The 15,643-nt window shown below is 40.3% G+C and overlaps 3 protein-coding genes across 4 annotated transcripts in view; 1 reads left to right on the top strand and 2 right to left on the bottom strand.

The window, feature by feature from the left end:
* Positions 1–15,643, top strand: part of LOC106815539 (tetratricopeptide repeat protein 38-like) — an 85,927-nt gene that overhangs the window by 44,571 nt on the left and 25,713 nt on the right. The window lies entirely within an intron of this gene.
* Positions 11,123–12,115, bottom strand: LOC106815534 (melanocortin receptor 5-like). Its single transcript, XM_014820001.1, has one exon. It carries the CDS (start codon positions 12,113–12,115, stop codon positions 11,123–11,125), a length of 993 nt encoding a protein of 330 aa, XP_014675487.1.
* Positions 13,485–15,643, bottom strand: part of LOC106815535 (tetratricopeptide repeat protein 38-like) — a 6,486-nt gene continuing 4,327 nt past the window's right edge. The window contains exons 7-9 of the mRNA XM_014820002.1: positions 15,504–15,634; positions 15,049–15,122; positions 13,485–14,620 (exon numbers count right to left, since the gene is read on the bottom strand). Of these exons, the coding sequence (XP_014675488.1) occupies positions 14,530–14,620; positions 15,049–15,122; positions 15,504–15,634 (296 nt within the window). The 3' untranslated portion in view covers positions 13,485–14,529. The remainder of the gene's footprint in view (positions 14,621–15,048; positions 15,123–15,503; positions 15,635–15,643) is intronic.

Genomic DNA, 15,643 nt, shown 5'->3' on the forward strand with positions numbered 1-15,643 from the left:
CCCTCTCTCTTTCTCTCACTCTCTCCCTCCCCCTCTCCCTCTCTCCCTTTCTCTCAATCTCTCACTCTCTCCCCCTCTCTCTCACCCTCTCCCCTCTCTCTCCCTCTCCCCTCTCTCTCCCTCCCCCTCTCCATCTCTCTCTCTCTCTCTCTCTCTCTCTCGCTCTCTCTCTCTCTCTCACACACTCACTCTTCGCTTCCTACGTGCGCTAGGATTATTGCCCTCGGGGCTAAAAACCCGCACCACCCACACAGCGCGCGCCTTCTCCCTCGCTAGTTCCCTAAGCTAACACCACTGCAAACCCGTGCACATCATCATCGCCATCAAGCGGGTAAAGGTGCAAGTTTTGCAAACATTCCGAGAACTTCTTCTTCCGAGCCGAGCCTGTCCTAATCAATTACGAAAGATCGTCGTGCAACGATCTGTTTTTGCGCGTTAATGATGTAAGCGATATGCCGACGCCGTGATCGGCCATTTATATTTATAACAAGGACATTTATTCTGCACCGAATTTCCGATTTGCTGGCTGCGTGTATCGCCGCGGGAACGAGGTCACGTGCTTAATTACTGTTTACGCCGCTGCAGTTTGTGACAAAGTTCATCGATGGATTTTTTTGCGGTGCGAGTGTATGGCTTTCGACACTGCTGAGAGAAGATGAGAGAGGCTGAGGTGTAATTATAGTGTTCATAACAAGCTATGTCGACTAGCGTGTGTGAGCGGCAGCCATGTTGGTTATGTGCCTCTTTTCTATGTATTTTCTCTTCGTGTATGCCCCCTCTATAATATAGTATGTAATATAATTTGTGTGATAATAATGTATGTTATATGTGATAACACACAGCTCAGTGGATCAAGCGCTTGTCATCGACGTATCTATTACACACATGGATGAATGATCATCAATGTAAAAATCATCGTTCGGTCATGAACTTAAATATAATAAATGTGTGATTTTTAGAATGAATGCAGGCCCGCAGCCTGAGCAAAATTCTAAGGAAGAAGCAAGATTCCTTGGCCCGGCTAAGTAATGGTGCAGCTACTGTCAACGTGCGTGGTATGGCGGGTGACATGGACACGGGGTGGGCGCAATATTGACTAATATAATATATCACTAATTACTACATTGTGCTGTTAGTATACTTACTCTACTCATTGATATACTTTTTCCTAGTGTATTACTACTAATAATTACAATTAGCAACCCCGGTGGTTGTAGCGTCAGTCTCGACACCAACATCGGTAGTTGTCACGTCACCAAGGTCACCACCCTCAGTAGTCGTGATGTCATCAGGGTCACCACCCTCAGTAGTTGTGACGTCATCAGGGGCACAAACCTCAGTAGTTGTGACACAATAAAATTCGTGACCCCGTTTTGGAATCCTACCCGGAAATCAGAGCTAGCAAACATTAAATTTCACAGGCAGAAAATTTGATGTCACTACTAATTATTTCTACGTCACATGATCGCAGCGATGGCGGAAGCCGACGTTAGTCGATCGCATTCACAGTAGGTGGCGGTGTCGTCAGTAAAGCCCTATATTCGACGCTAGGTGTCGTTGTCACAGGGCATATTCTACATTCACGCTAGGTGGCACTGTCGATTGCCATGTCCATATTCTCGACAAGAAAAACTATAAACCTAAGTGGTCTAATTTAGCTTGCTCTTTAAAAATTGACTCATGTTTTGAAAATAAAAATCCGTAATTTCTCGGAGAGAGGGGAGCAAAAAGAACACGAGGAAGACAGAAGGGGAATTTGTTCAGAAACTCCGTGAGAGCGCAAAGAGCGAAGAACGAAGGAAAGAACAGCGCGTAATTTAAAACAAACTTAAACATCTAAACATGTGCACAGACGCTATTCACCCTAAAGAAAAATAAATTAGTTCATAGGACTAGCGTCGGTCTGCAAAATAATATTGATTTAGTTGACGTATTCACCTTCTTGGGTTTTTCGAAATTAGTAACTACACGCTCGCAAAATGCGAGTGGACATCCGAAATTGCGAGCAGAAAATTTTAGTACTCGCATTTCTTTTGCCAGTAGGTTTATACACAGTGCTGTGCATGGTGGGTGACCAGATAGCTCTACCGGTGCAGCCCTTTCGCTCCCGCTACAGGAAGTGTTTCATTGATTCAGTGTCACTTCATTCAGTGTAGAAGTAAATCATTGGATTTATTAGTGAATTAGCTACCAGCGCATGCGTTCGAATGGTACGAAGTGTTAGAAGTCGTAACGGGAAGCTGTGGATTAAGATCATGTGAAGAACGTGCGGTGTAAGCAGAGTAAACGAAGTGCCGACAACTGTAAGTATAGTAAGGTCTTGGACATCTTCAGCGTAGCGTGGAAAGCGGACATATCTTCTCTCTCCTCATCTGATGCTGCGGCCATTCCTTGTGTGTGGTCCCAGGCAATCTTTGTGATGACAATGTAGCAGTAAACAATGACGATGAATAGAATAATTTTTTTTTCTAGATCCACCAAAGCAATAATATCAAACAATAGGCATACATTGGTAGGCTACATATGAACAATGATTAGTATTTGACGAGAGCTATACAAATAAATTTTTTGCCATAATTTTTGGCGGGGGATATCTACTGCAACATGCAACAACAGAAATAGGCAATATATATAGGCAACAAGGCCTTTTTGTATAATTATGTTAAATACCTACAAACTGTTACAAATATAAGCAATTTAAAGTTTGTGCATTACTAATGCCCATTTTCCATAAAATCTGTCGAGTTTGTTATTTGTTGTTGCTATGTATTTTTCAATTTCCATGATGTATCTTAAATTATTATGCCTTCACGGCAGCCAGGGTTGGGATCTTTTCGCTTAACTTTGAGCGATATATAACATATTTTGTAATGGTTATTATGAAAGTAAAGATTATATCTTCCTTTGGAAAGCCAAGAATAATATCTTGCGCCTCCAAAAGTTTCAAGTGTGTATATCCGCAAGATATCAACCACTGGAGCAGATCGGTCCATATCAAAGCAGTACATTCACATTCTACAAATAGATGAAGCAATGTTTCAATACTAAATTTACAAAAAGTACAAGAGTTATTGTTCTTGATGCCAATTGCTGTGAGGGGTTTATTTGTAGGAAAAATTCTGTTTAATCTTTTATGTTGGAAATACCATAAATTTGCATCAAGTGTAGTGGTAAACGGTAATTTATATATCATTTGCCACATTGATATATTGAGCTGATCTATGTTTGGGGGTAGCTCACTTATCCATTTTGCCTGTGACGATGGGCAATTTTAAGAATCATTATCTTGAGATAGAATTTTTGAATAAGCACTACATCCCTTGTTTACGCTTAGGACTGCCTGTAGCTGGGGTGGTATGGAGGGGGTTTGGGTGATTTTATTATTGGCTAATGCCTTTAGCCAGCTCTGTGGTATTGCTCTTTTTAATCTAATGTAGTCTAAAAAGGTTATGTTAATATTGTAATCAGTTTTTAGCTCAGCTATAGTTTTTATATTACCAGTATCGTGCTGCATTATGTCCTTTACATAGACCAGACCAGACCCAACCCATATACCAGGGTTTAATGAAATCCAACTTAACACACTGGTTTCCCCATATCGGTTGGTTTAGTATATCTATATTATGTTTTGGTTCAAATTTTTCACTAAACTTTGTCCACGCTTGGGTAACATTTGCCCAGAAAGGATTTTCTATTTTTGAAACAAGGGCGTTATTTACCGGGCCCATGCTAACCACTGTATTCAAGCCGTATTGATTAGGAAACAAATTCCAGGCATTTTGTTTAGTGCAAAATCTTCGAATCCAAGACAACTTTAGGCTTATCACATAATTTTTTATGTCTACCATTTTTAAGCCTCCATTTTCATAGTCTTTTGACAGTTGAGACTTACTTATTTTGGGGGGTTTGTTGTTCCAAATAAACGCTGAGAACATTTTATCTAGCATGTTGATAATTTTTTTTATCTGGATCCGGAAGTGCTAGTAATAAGTGAGTTATCATTGGAAGAACTAGTGATTTGATAACAGTTATTTTGCCTAATGGGGGTTATGTTTCGATTGACCATGAGTGCAAGATGTTTTTCATATTTTGAATTTTGGGGAGTACATTCCATTCCGTAATATTTTGTAAATTTGTTACTTGGAATTCAACACCCAATGATTTGAATGTGTTGGTCCATTCCAGATTGTTTTCTCTGCAAAAACGTCGATCCGACTCTCTCATTGATCCAAGCCAGACTACTTTAGTTTTTCCTATATTAATTTTTAACCCAGATATTTCATAGTACCATTTAAATACATCTAGCGATTCTTTTAATGACTTTTCACTGCCGTCTAATAGAAGGGATGTGTCATCCGCATATTGGGAGATTTTAAATATGGTATTCCATAACTTTATGCCTTTAATATTTTTGTTGTTTCTAATAGCAATGCCCAAAATTTTCACACAGAGGATAAAGATGTAGGGGGAGATCGGATCTCCTTGTCGGCAACCTCTACCTAATTTAAAAAATCTTGAAAAATAGCCATTTTGAATAACGCAGGCTTCAGAACCATATTGGAACATGTGAATCCACTGTTTTATGGATTTACCAAAATTGAAGAGGTCGAAAACTTTGAGTATAAAATCCCATGATACTGTATCGAAAGCTTTTTCAAAGTCAATTACTAACAGCATTCCAGGTATATTTTGTTTTTCAGTTTCGAACAGTACATCATGGAGTAGTCTTATGTTTTCTCCAATAGATCTTTCTTTTAAGAAGCCTGTTTGGTCTTCGTGAATTATACTGTCTAAGACTAGTTTTAGTCTTTCAGCAATGCATGAGGATATGAGTTTATATGAGATATTTAGAAGAGAAATAGGGCGCCAATTTTTTAGATAGTTGCGAGGTCTACCTGGCTTTGGTAGACATGTGATAACGCCTTGTTTTTGCGTTATGGACAGGTTTTTATTTTCATAAGCAAAATTTATAGATCGAAGAAGAAAGTATCCTATGTCTACCCAGAAGAATTTTAGAAATTCTGCAGTGTAACCATCCAGTCCTGGACTTTTGTTATTTTTTGACCGTCTTAAAGCGTTTAGAAGCTCGGTGTATGTTATAGGTCCCTCCATATTATTTTTTTGCGATTCAGACAGAAGTGGAATATTTGCCCGTTGCAGTTTGTCAAAATAGATATTGTCGTCCACCTCAACATGCTTTTTAGTGTAAAGAAACTCGTAGAAGTTTTTTTGCATGTTTAAAATTTCCCTTTGTTCCGAAACAGTGGTTCCATATCCTCCCGTTTTATTTCATTCATGATTTTGTTTGTATACTTTCTATTTTCTAGGTGAGAAAAATAGGATGATGGTTTTTCCCCTAGTTCATACCATCTAGCTTTGGATCTGATCATTATGCCCTGGATCTGTTTATTTCTAATCTCCTCTAGTTCTAAATTGGAATGTTCTAAAGTGTCTAAATTTTGTTTGGAGTTCTGGGGGTCCATTTTAATTTTGTCATCCAGAAATTTAATTTTAGTTACTATTGAGCGTTCTTGCTCATTGCTTAACCTTTTTTTTGAGGAATAGTGTATAATTTTTCCTCTTAGTTGGACTAGGAGAGTTTCCCAGAAGAGCTGATCATCTATTGTTAGTTGCAAGTCCTTTGTAGGATAGGTTGCCACGTATTCAGGATTATAGGGGGAGGCTGCGTATGTAGATATTATTAAATAGATTTCATTTTTTATTAGTTCTACGAATGTCTGATCTTTTAAAAGGGAATTATTAAACTTCCAGTATCCTTTGCCATGTTCATTTGTTGGGGTGTTTAAACCAATTGTTACTGGAGCATGATCTGACTTATATTTTGGTAAGATATAAGAGTCAGAGAAATTTGACATCATGTCCTCTGTGGCCAAAAAAAAATCCAAGCGGGCCATTTTTAATGGATTTTTTTGCCCCAAGTAAAATGTGCTTTATCTTCATTAAAAGCTCTCCACACATCTACAAGTTCTTTTTCAGCAATACACGACTTTACCACGTTTCTGGCCCTAGGGTTATTGATGGCTTTATAATTTAGTAAATCTTTTGTGGGATCTATTACCAAATTCCAGTCTCCACATAGTATAAAACTGTCATTCTCAAACTCTTCGACAATATTCATGATGTTGGTGTAAAAATCAGGCTTATCTTCATTTGAACCATATAGATTTGCTAAGGTAAATCTCAAGGAGTTATTTATGGTGATATCAAGGATGATATAGTTTCCATTTTTATCTTTTTTGCTTTTATGTATTTCATACTCAAAGCTATTATTAAATAGAATAGCAACACCCCTAGCCTGTGACGAATAGGGACATATTAGACATTCAAGGCCCCATTCTGCTTTTACAGTTTTCCAGTTTAGGATCAATGTGTATGTCTTGTAAACAAGTGATATGTATGTTTTGTTCACGAAAGCGTTAAAAAAAATTCCTACGCTTGATCCGATCTCCAAGTCCCCTACAGTTTAGTGTCTGTATGCTTATAGGCATTTTGTTTATATTTTAAATTTGAAAAAGTAGGTTTTGAACTATCTATAGACATGGGTATGTGGAAAACAGTAAAGGTATAAATTGTTGAAAGACATTTAGGAGCGCTGCATTGGTTTTGGGGATCTAGAAACAAGTACGCGTAACATTTGGAACAGACAGGACATACATTAAGGCAGACAGAACATGCAAGCCTGTTGTGGTCCATCAACAGGTGTTCTACCGTGGCAGGACTCCTGTGTATATCTAACACAAGCATGCAACATAAAAAGAACAGACATAAATTTACCGTTTTGGACATTATTGCAATTTGTGGTTTGACGTAAACCACCGGCTCCCCATTACGAGTATAGTGCATTTTGTATCATACGCATATTACACTGTACATAAAAAATACGTGCACAAGCCGTACATACATGTAATCTGGTCTCTAAATAGCCATACACATAAACGAGCACACCGCAGACGAAAGTCACGAAGTGATTCACGATTGCTTCACGAAAGTGATTTACGAGTTTTGAATCTGGGAAAACGTCATTTTTACAGCTGAAGGTCTACTTGAGCCTACCTGGCTATCGTTCCTGAGTTTCCTGTCGTGTAACATTATACACAGCCATACTAACACGTGTAGTCTGACTGCATGACTACGTTGTGGAATATAAACCTGAAAACGCCTTATTATGTGTTTTGTTTTTGGTTGGTCGGTGGGTACGCTGGCTACTGGTCGATTGAAGCACAGATATATATACCCAACACACTGCACTGTTATACTGATATACTGTATATATCTGTGATTTGGTGTATTTGCTGCGATGTATTTATAATAGGGACACAACTATATATTGTAGACAACAGCTGCCACAATGACAGGTTACGTATACGGTATATATGTAGATAAGATGCATTAATGCTCGATTTAAATCTAAATACAGGGGACAGTCATTGTTATTTATGATTACGCACATATTACTGGTCAATGATTCGTTTCTTCCAGGGGGGCTGAGCCGTTCTTCCTCGTCTCTAACCATACGTCTGCGCCTTTCTCCCTGATACGCGTATATATATGCTCGTCCCGACGGATTTCGTAGGCGATGCTTGCGAGTTTCCCCCCTCTTTCTTTTCAATTCAGGCGGCAGGTCCGTCCGCACACTCATCTTCGTTCCCTTGAGATTAGGACCGGCTCGCAAGAAAGCTTCCCGTTCTCCCCAGTGTAGGAAAACCATAACTATAGTCGCCAGGGCATCGTAGCGCTTTTGGAGGCGATGGGCATTACGGATTACAATACGATCGACGAAAACACTTTCCAGTTTGAGATTTTCTTTGGCAAATTTTCGGACCCTAAATATCGTATCTTTCGGATCAGTCTCGTGGCCGTCCACACCGTAAAGCAACAAGTGGTACTTACTAAAATATGTCTGAGTCGAGAGCAGTGAGTACTTGAGTTCCTCAATTTCTTCCTTCAGTTTTTGTATCATGTCGCCGTCGTCTTTTTGCATTTTTTTCACAGAGTCGACTTCGAGTTCTAGAGCCTCAACTTTGTCCGTAAGTTTCGATATATTGGCGTTTAGTCCATCGAAACCCGCCGTCAGTTTGTTGTCTAGACTGCATGTTTGCTTTACTGTCTAAGCTTTTTATCAAGTTGACAATATCCATCATTGTGGGTTCTTTCTCAGCCTCGCTCGCCTTATTTTCGGCCATGTTGTGCACGAGATTTGCTTGTCGGTCGTCGTCGCCGGAGATATTTATTCTTTCGGCACTTCTAGAGCTCGCCCGCGTTCCAAAATAGGTTCTTATCGTTGGCGTGTCTCTCGGGCGAGTTTTTCTTTGCATACTAGCTCAGCACCTTACAGTTTTCGTTTAACTTTCTGATGATATTTGGGGAGCCGATGTGAAACACGTTCTAACACCACGCCGCCATTACCGGAAGTCGATGAATAGAATAATATAGTGACTGGAAATGACATACACGAATCCGGGTGAGAGTTCTAAGTAAACGATGTTGACCGAGGGCGGTTCCCAGTGATATGATACTTGGATAGCTGCTGCGATCCCAATCACAAGCGCGTACATCGTCGATAAAGCTATGAGAACACCACTGCGTGCAGGAGTCATCAGCTAGTTGTAGCGTAACGGATGCACGATGGCCACGTATCTGTTGATCGTACAGAGCGCAATGTCTATCAAGGAAAGATGAAGAACCGTGATTGCATACCACGTAAATACGGTGCACCGCAGCATCGTGTCACGGCGTAGGATCCTTGTCCAGAATGTAAGCGGATTACGAAGTCACAACAGGCCAGATTGCCTAGGTCATCACGAATGTCGTTATATACTTCTGTTTGCGCGCGCGCATCAGCTTCTTTCTTACCGTGTTTTTATGTAAGTCTATTACCGTGAACCAATCATAGGCTGGCACCTACTACTGAACACAACCTGAGCCTCCATGTCTCGATCAGGCAGAAGTACGCCATGTGTTTTATGAAGTATGTACTCATAAAACCAACATTTCGTTTCTATACATGAAGTACACTACTAAAAGAAACAAAGTTCTTAAATTCTTAGCCGATACAGATGTTTTGTAAACAAAATAAATGTACTAAACATTTAATATGTATACGTGTGTAGTTAATTATTACACGCGCCGAAATTGATATAATTAAGTTAGGCATGTGACGCAACTTTTTGTTTTCATCAGATGAAACAGAAAAAATTGATATAAGATGCAGTAAATTCACCATATAGAAGGAATACAACCGTAAAAGCGGTTATACTCTATATAACTGTTCGTGGTGCTGTTCGCGGTAACGTAATCCCTATAGTAATTATTTAATGCAAGCGATAATGTATTAATCTCGCTGAACATAGGAGGTTACGCACGCGATGCTGCTGCCGCCGCTGCTGCTATTGGTGCTGCCGCCGCTGCTGCCGTTGCTGCTACGTACCGTCGCTGCTGCCGTCGCTGCCGCCGCTGCTGCTGCCGCCACTGCTACTGCTGGTGCCGTCGCTGCTGCCGCCGCTGGTGCCGTCGCTGCTGCCGTCGCTGCTACTGCTGCTCTGCTTGTTCTATCTAGGGTTTATTATGATTCTGAGCAACAAATCTGAGCTCAGAATCTACAGCAAATTGAGCCTAGCTCGTACGTAATAGGCTTTTCCATACACTTTTACAATCCGCCACACGCACGTACGCACGCATGCACACACACACACACACACGCACACACACACACACACACACACACGCGCGCGCGCACACAAACAAACAACGCAGAACGCACGACGCACACGCACACGCGACCACGCACACGCACAGCGCACACGCCACGCACCACACACACACACACACACACACACACACACGCACGTACGTACGCATACGTTACGCACTCTCCGCTTCGCCACGCACGCACGCACGCAACGCACACACACACACATCATATATATATTATTATATAATATATATATATATATATATATAAATGTACGACACGGCATTTTGACGTCATGATGACAGCTATCTGTTCTAAATGAGATGCTATTCAGCCTACCTGCTTGACGGGAATTTAAAAATTATCATGATAGTTTCGAAGTTGTTTTGACTCAGTTTTATTGGTCTCTTCTTCGTATCCGCTTTTTCCATGAAAACCCTATAAGCTTTCATAACATTTATCATGGTCAGGTAGATATTGGTATTCCCCTTTGTTTAATGAAGTATATTAATTCATAGATCTCGATTGCGTCCGGACGTTATCATGCCTTTCGACATGTAGCCTACCATCTTCAAAAGATCCCTTTAACCTTAGCTTTTTCGTTTCTGTCATTCTACATATTAGTATTCTCTTCTTCTAACTTCTTTGTTGGTAAATTGCTAAACTGAATTGCTAAACTATCCTCTGTTACACACATCGTTACAAGATTTTCTGAGGAAACAAAGAAAAAATTTATATGCATTGGCCAACAGGCACACGACTCCAAGCTAATATCATGGTGGCAATTCCTGTGATTGTGGTCACAGTTTCATACCTTGCAAGCCATTAGTTTAACGCGATAATAAAAGCATATACCTCATCGAATGCACACGAATTAGCATACGATATATGCATATTGCGTGTTGATGGATAAATAAATAAATGAATAAACAAATAAATAAATAAATAAATAACAAAATAATTATATATATATATATATAAAGATATATATATATAAATTTATATCGATAATTATAAGCCAGTACCAAATGTGTGTCATTCTGTCTTTTTATATCTCGGATGAATATACGAAAAGTAAAAAATTTTCACATTAAAATTATTTCTCTCTCAAAAATAATTCTAAATGTATGAACACTTTATAATCACAGGCATATATTCTAAAGACTAAACACAACAACACCATTATATTTTAGCACAGTTTCTCCTCGTCGTGAGAAAATCTTTATAGACAGAGATTATCAGCAATCCGACAGGAACCACGTCGTGTAATCTTTAACATTAAGCTATGAGTATATGTAAGCGTTTAAATAATTAAATATGTGATGTATAAGTGAAAGTAAAGTATAGTAATAACTTATAAATACATAACCTCAAGCACTGCATCCGATACATTAACAGTATTTATGTGAACTACGGATCCTGCTCCACGTTCGGCTGAGATGGGTTGACAGACGATGTATGACATCCAAATAGTTCCCTCACTGCCAGACGAAAGTCTTTGTACTTGTAGAAGTAAATCATTGGATTTACTAGTGAATTAGCTGCCAGCGCCAGCGTTCGAATGTCACGAAGTGCTCGAAGTTGAAACGGGAAGCTGTGGATTAAGATGAAGTGAAGAACGTGCGGTGTAAGCAGAGTAAACGAAGCACCAACAACTGTAAGTATGATCTTGGTTATCTTTAGCGTAGCGTGAAAAGCGGACATGTCTTCTCTCTCCGCATCTGATGCTGCGGTCATCCTACGCGTGTGGTCCCAGGCAATCTTTCCGATGACGACGTAGCAGTAAACCATGAAGATCAATATAATAATATAAAGACCAGCCACGACATACGCGAATCCAGCCGAAATTTCTAGGTCAACGATGCAGGTTGAAGGCGGCTCCCATTGATATGATACTTGGATGGCTGCTGCGATCCCAATTACAATCGCGTACATCGTCGATAAAGTTATGAGAACACCAGTGCGAGCAAGAGTCATCAGCTGGTTGTAGTGTAACGGATGCACGATAGCCACGTATCTGTTGATCGTGCAGAGCGCATTTCCCAGCAACGACAGATGAAAAACCGTCATTGCATGCCCTGAAAATAGGGCGCACCCCAGCATCGTGTCACGGCGTAGGACTCCTGTCCAGAGCGTACAGGCGATTATGAAGTCACAACAGGCCAGATTAGCGATCGTCATGTTTGCTGCTGTTTGTAACCGGCGAATCTTTGCTATGACGATAATCACGAGACCATTGCCCACCGCTGTAAGTAGCAAAAGTAATAGAAACAATGGCACGAATTGTGATTTCGTATGTGTTTTTAAAGTAGTGATATTCGCGTCGTCAGGGTAATCCTCATCAGCGTTGTCCCGGTGACTACCTGTCAGGTTGCTCTCATTTAAAAACAAGGTCACATCCATCGTCGATGCGCATAAATCTAAAATTGTCTTTGTTTCTGTGAGTTATGCTGCTTTTCCTGAACGACGTTCAACCTACAATCCAGATGTTACTTAAATTGACAAGGGCGACTCGAGCTAGGGACTCTCCAGGCAGCTTCATGCTTGTCGTTTTATATACTTTCTGTTTGCGCGCGCGCAGCAGGTCTATGTTAACCATGTATTGATGTGTCAACAAAACGATAACCATGAACCAATGGCTGTCGTTTCGCTCTAACAATGAACCGATTCTGAGCGAACGTGTCTTACTCAGTAAAGACGCACTCCTGAAAATTTGGTTTGGGTCACATACATTTTTAAAACAAAACATCGTTATGAAAAACATTAAACACATCCATATACTCTTCCCCGATGAGTTTGTTTTTAAACTAGCAGAAACAAAACGCAAGCTAATAACGAGATACAATTTTGCGTGCAAATGATGTGATTTTACATCAAGGCAGCAAAAGACTAAAGCAGCAATTCAACCAGTCTGGGCTGTTTAATATTAACAGAGACAAAGGCGAGGGGGCTGAAAAGCGAGCGAGAGAGACAAAGAGAACTCGAGCGCAAGACATACAGACATACATGCAGACAAACATACATACAGACAGACAGACAGACAGACAGACAGACAGACAGACAGACAGACAGACAGACAGACAGACAGACAGACAGACAGACAGACAGAGAGAGAGAGAGAGAGAGAGAGAGACAGACAGACAGACAGACAGACAGACAGACAGACAGACAGACAGAGAGAGAGAGAGAGAGAAAGAGAGAGCGAGAGAGAGAGAGCGTGAGAGAGAGAATGCAATAACGAAATAGAGGGGGAAAGAGAAAAGAAACAGACAGACAAACAGACAGAAAGGGAGAGGGAGAAAGAGAGAGAGAGAGAGAGAGAGAGAGAGAGAGAGAGAGAGACTGCGATAACGGAAGAGAGGGGGAAAGAGAAGAGAAACAGACAGTGATGGAGAGAGAGAGAGAGAAAGAAAGAGATGGGGGGGGGAGACGGAGATAACGATAGATAGATAGATAGATCTTCTTGCATAAGATTATAATTGCTTGCCGTAGTTAACAATTATCTGTGAAACAATCGTAATGTATGCTTGCAAAGAAATCCAGTGAGCGCGATGCATTTGAGTTCTGAGCCTTATAACGATCGAGATAGAAACGGAGCACGCGTGTCTGAATTCGATATGTACGTTTTCGTACCAAAATGCAGCCGGTTAAAATGTCAAAATTAAAAAACCTGTTTATTAGCGTAAAGCGTGCGTACGTTAATAACTAATAAAAAACCGATATATTATAACCAAGTAAACTAGCTAATATAATACAACTAATAACAAACTAATAACAATAACAAACGTGCATTTTATTAGAATGTAGGCCTACTATAAATTGTCAGTTTCAACGAAATATCTCTGGAAAATTAAATGTGTATAATTCTCTTAGCGAGTATCGTAGATCAATTAGTGAGTGAGATTAAAGATATAATTATAAAAACGTGATGTTGAATAACTTCAAAACGATCAAAATCAGGGGTTAAAACTAATTATATATATTTTTCTCTTGTTTTTAGTATTACAAGCCAATTTATCTATGTACAACTTGTGTAAGCATAAGAAGTTTCGCTAAGACTCACGCCTCGTCATAACACGATAGCGATAGACAACGATTAAAACAGCGTAATACTGTCGTTTAATCTAAGTGAACGATTTAGCATTGATTTGACGAATATATATCACTGTGTGTTATAAATCAAACATTACTTCAAGAGTTAATATAAACAAGCATTTGGTATGGCAGTGAGGCGTATTAGTAAATGTGATAACAATCTATTCTTTTGTATATCTAGAGCTTTCAATGCTAGGGAATATGTGGTTAGAGTGGTTAAGGTTTAGGTTATGTTAGAGTTAGACCTAGAGTTAGGGTTAGAGTTAGGACGAGTATTAGTAGGGATGGGATTAGGGTTATTGTTATGGTTATTATGATTATGGTTAGGGTTAGGGCTAGGGTTCGGGCTAGAATTGGCGTTAAAAGTAGAGTTAGGGTAATAGGTAGGGTTTGGGTTAGAGACAGGGTTGGGTTAGGGTTAGCCTTATGGTTAAAGGTCATGCTTAGGGTTAGGGTTAGGGTTAGGGTTAGGTTCATGTTTCAGGCCATGGTTATAATTAGTGTTAGTTTACGGGTTCTAGTTATGTTTATGGATAGGGTTAGAGTTAGGGTTAGGGCCAGGGTCAAGATCAGGTTCAGAGTCAGGGTTAGTGTTAGAGTCATTATCAGATTTAGCGGTTGGTTTAAGGTCAGGGTCAGAGTTATTATTAGGGTCAAGTTCAGAGTTATGGTTAGTGTTAGGGCGGAGTTAGGATTGGGGTTATGTCTAGGGTGACCTGTCATCATTTGACATGGTGATCCATCATGTTTTCCAGTAGACGATCCAACATCGGCGATTCTTGCTTTAACGCATTACGCTCCATCAACAAAGACCTGCAAACAAGAATAATATTTTACGTTGCAGGTCAGAGTGCCTCAGTTTCGAATCAAAATTACGTTATTACTTCGCAAAATTCTCTTTCCCAACGCGCGTGGATATTGCATTGTATGACGCGTATCTGCCTCATATGATGTTGAAATAGAGTTGTTTTATTTGTGAGAGGACGCAGAATATCAATAAGGGCTGAAAATCGAAGCAATGCGTCCGAGAATAGAGAAGACCAAGTAGGTGTAGGTTTATGGGAAGGACGAGCATTTGAAGGAAGGCGAAAGAAATATGGAAACAAAACGCATTTTATACTTTCACAATCTAATGACATTGTCATTGCGATGTGATGATAAGATGAAAAAGCAAAGGTAGGCCTAGATAGTAACAATTGTTACAGTAGTAAAAGATATAGAAGGTCATCCTCTACACGAACCTCGCCAAGTTGTGATGCTGGCGCAAGTTCGACTTCTGTGCAGCATGTATGAGGAATAGATTAAACAGGTCCCGCTAAAATAAAGCACCGAGTTTGTTAGTTTCATTGTCATCTACATTTGTTACGATTTTTTTATATTGTTGATAATTTTGATTCTGCAGTAACTGTGTCAATCTATTGAGATTTTGCTTCGATCAAACGAAAAAAGGCACACTTACTGATAGGTAGATAGTCTTAATTCGCTGATGTTTCCGCCGCAGTCCCTCTTCCCCCCCCCCCACGCACGCACACACACGCGCCCACACACGCTCACATCAAGTCAGCTCACACATACACGCGCGTGCACACACACAGATATACACGCACGCACGCACGCACGCACGCACGCACCCACGCACGCACGCACGCACGCACGCACACACACACACACACACACACACACACACACAACTCGCCTGTGCATCGCTGCCACCGATGTTCAAGACATCGTATCGCAGAGGATGGAGTGTTTCCACTGCGTCACTGTAGCGACCGTCGTTATACGCAACGAGAGCCGCCATTATTGCCGCCCCAACTTCAGTGTAGACTTTGATTT

The sequence above is a fragment of the Priapulus caudatus genome, unplaced genomic scaffold (assembly GCF_000485595.1).
Source record: "Priapulus caudatus unplaced genomic scaffold, Priapulus_caudatus-5.0.1 Scaffold1140, whole genome shotgun sequence".
NCBI classification, from domain to species: domain Eukaryota; kingdom Metazoa; phylum Priapulida; class Priapulimorpha; order Priapulimorphida; family Priapulidae; genus Priapulus; species Priapulus caudatus.

Bases quoted from the DNA above. Each gene is read 5' to 3' on its own strand.
- LOC106815534 (XM_014820001.1), bottom strand. From the start codon at position 12,115: ATGGATGTGACCTTGTTTTTAAATGAGAGCAACCTGACAGGTAGTCAC.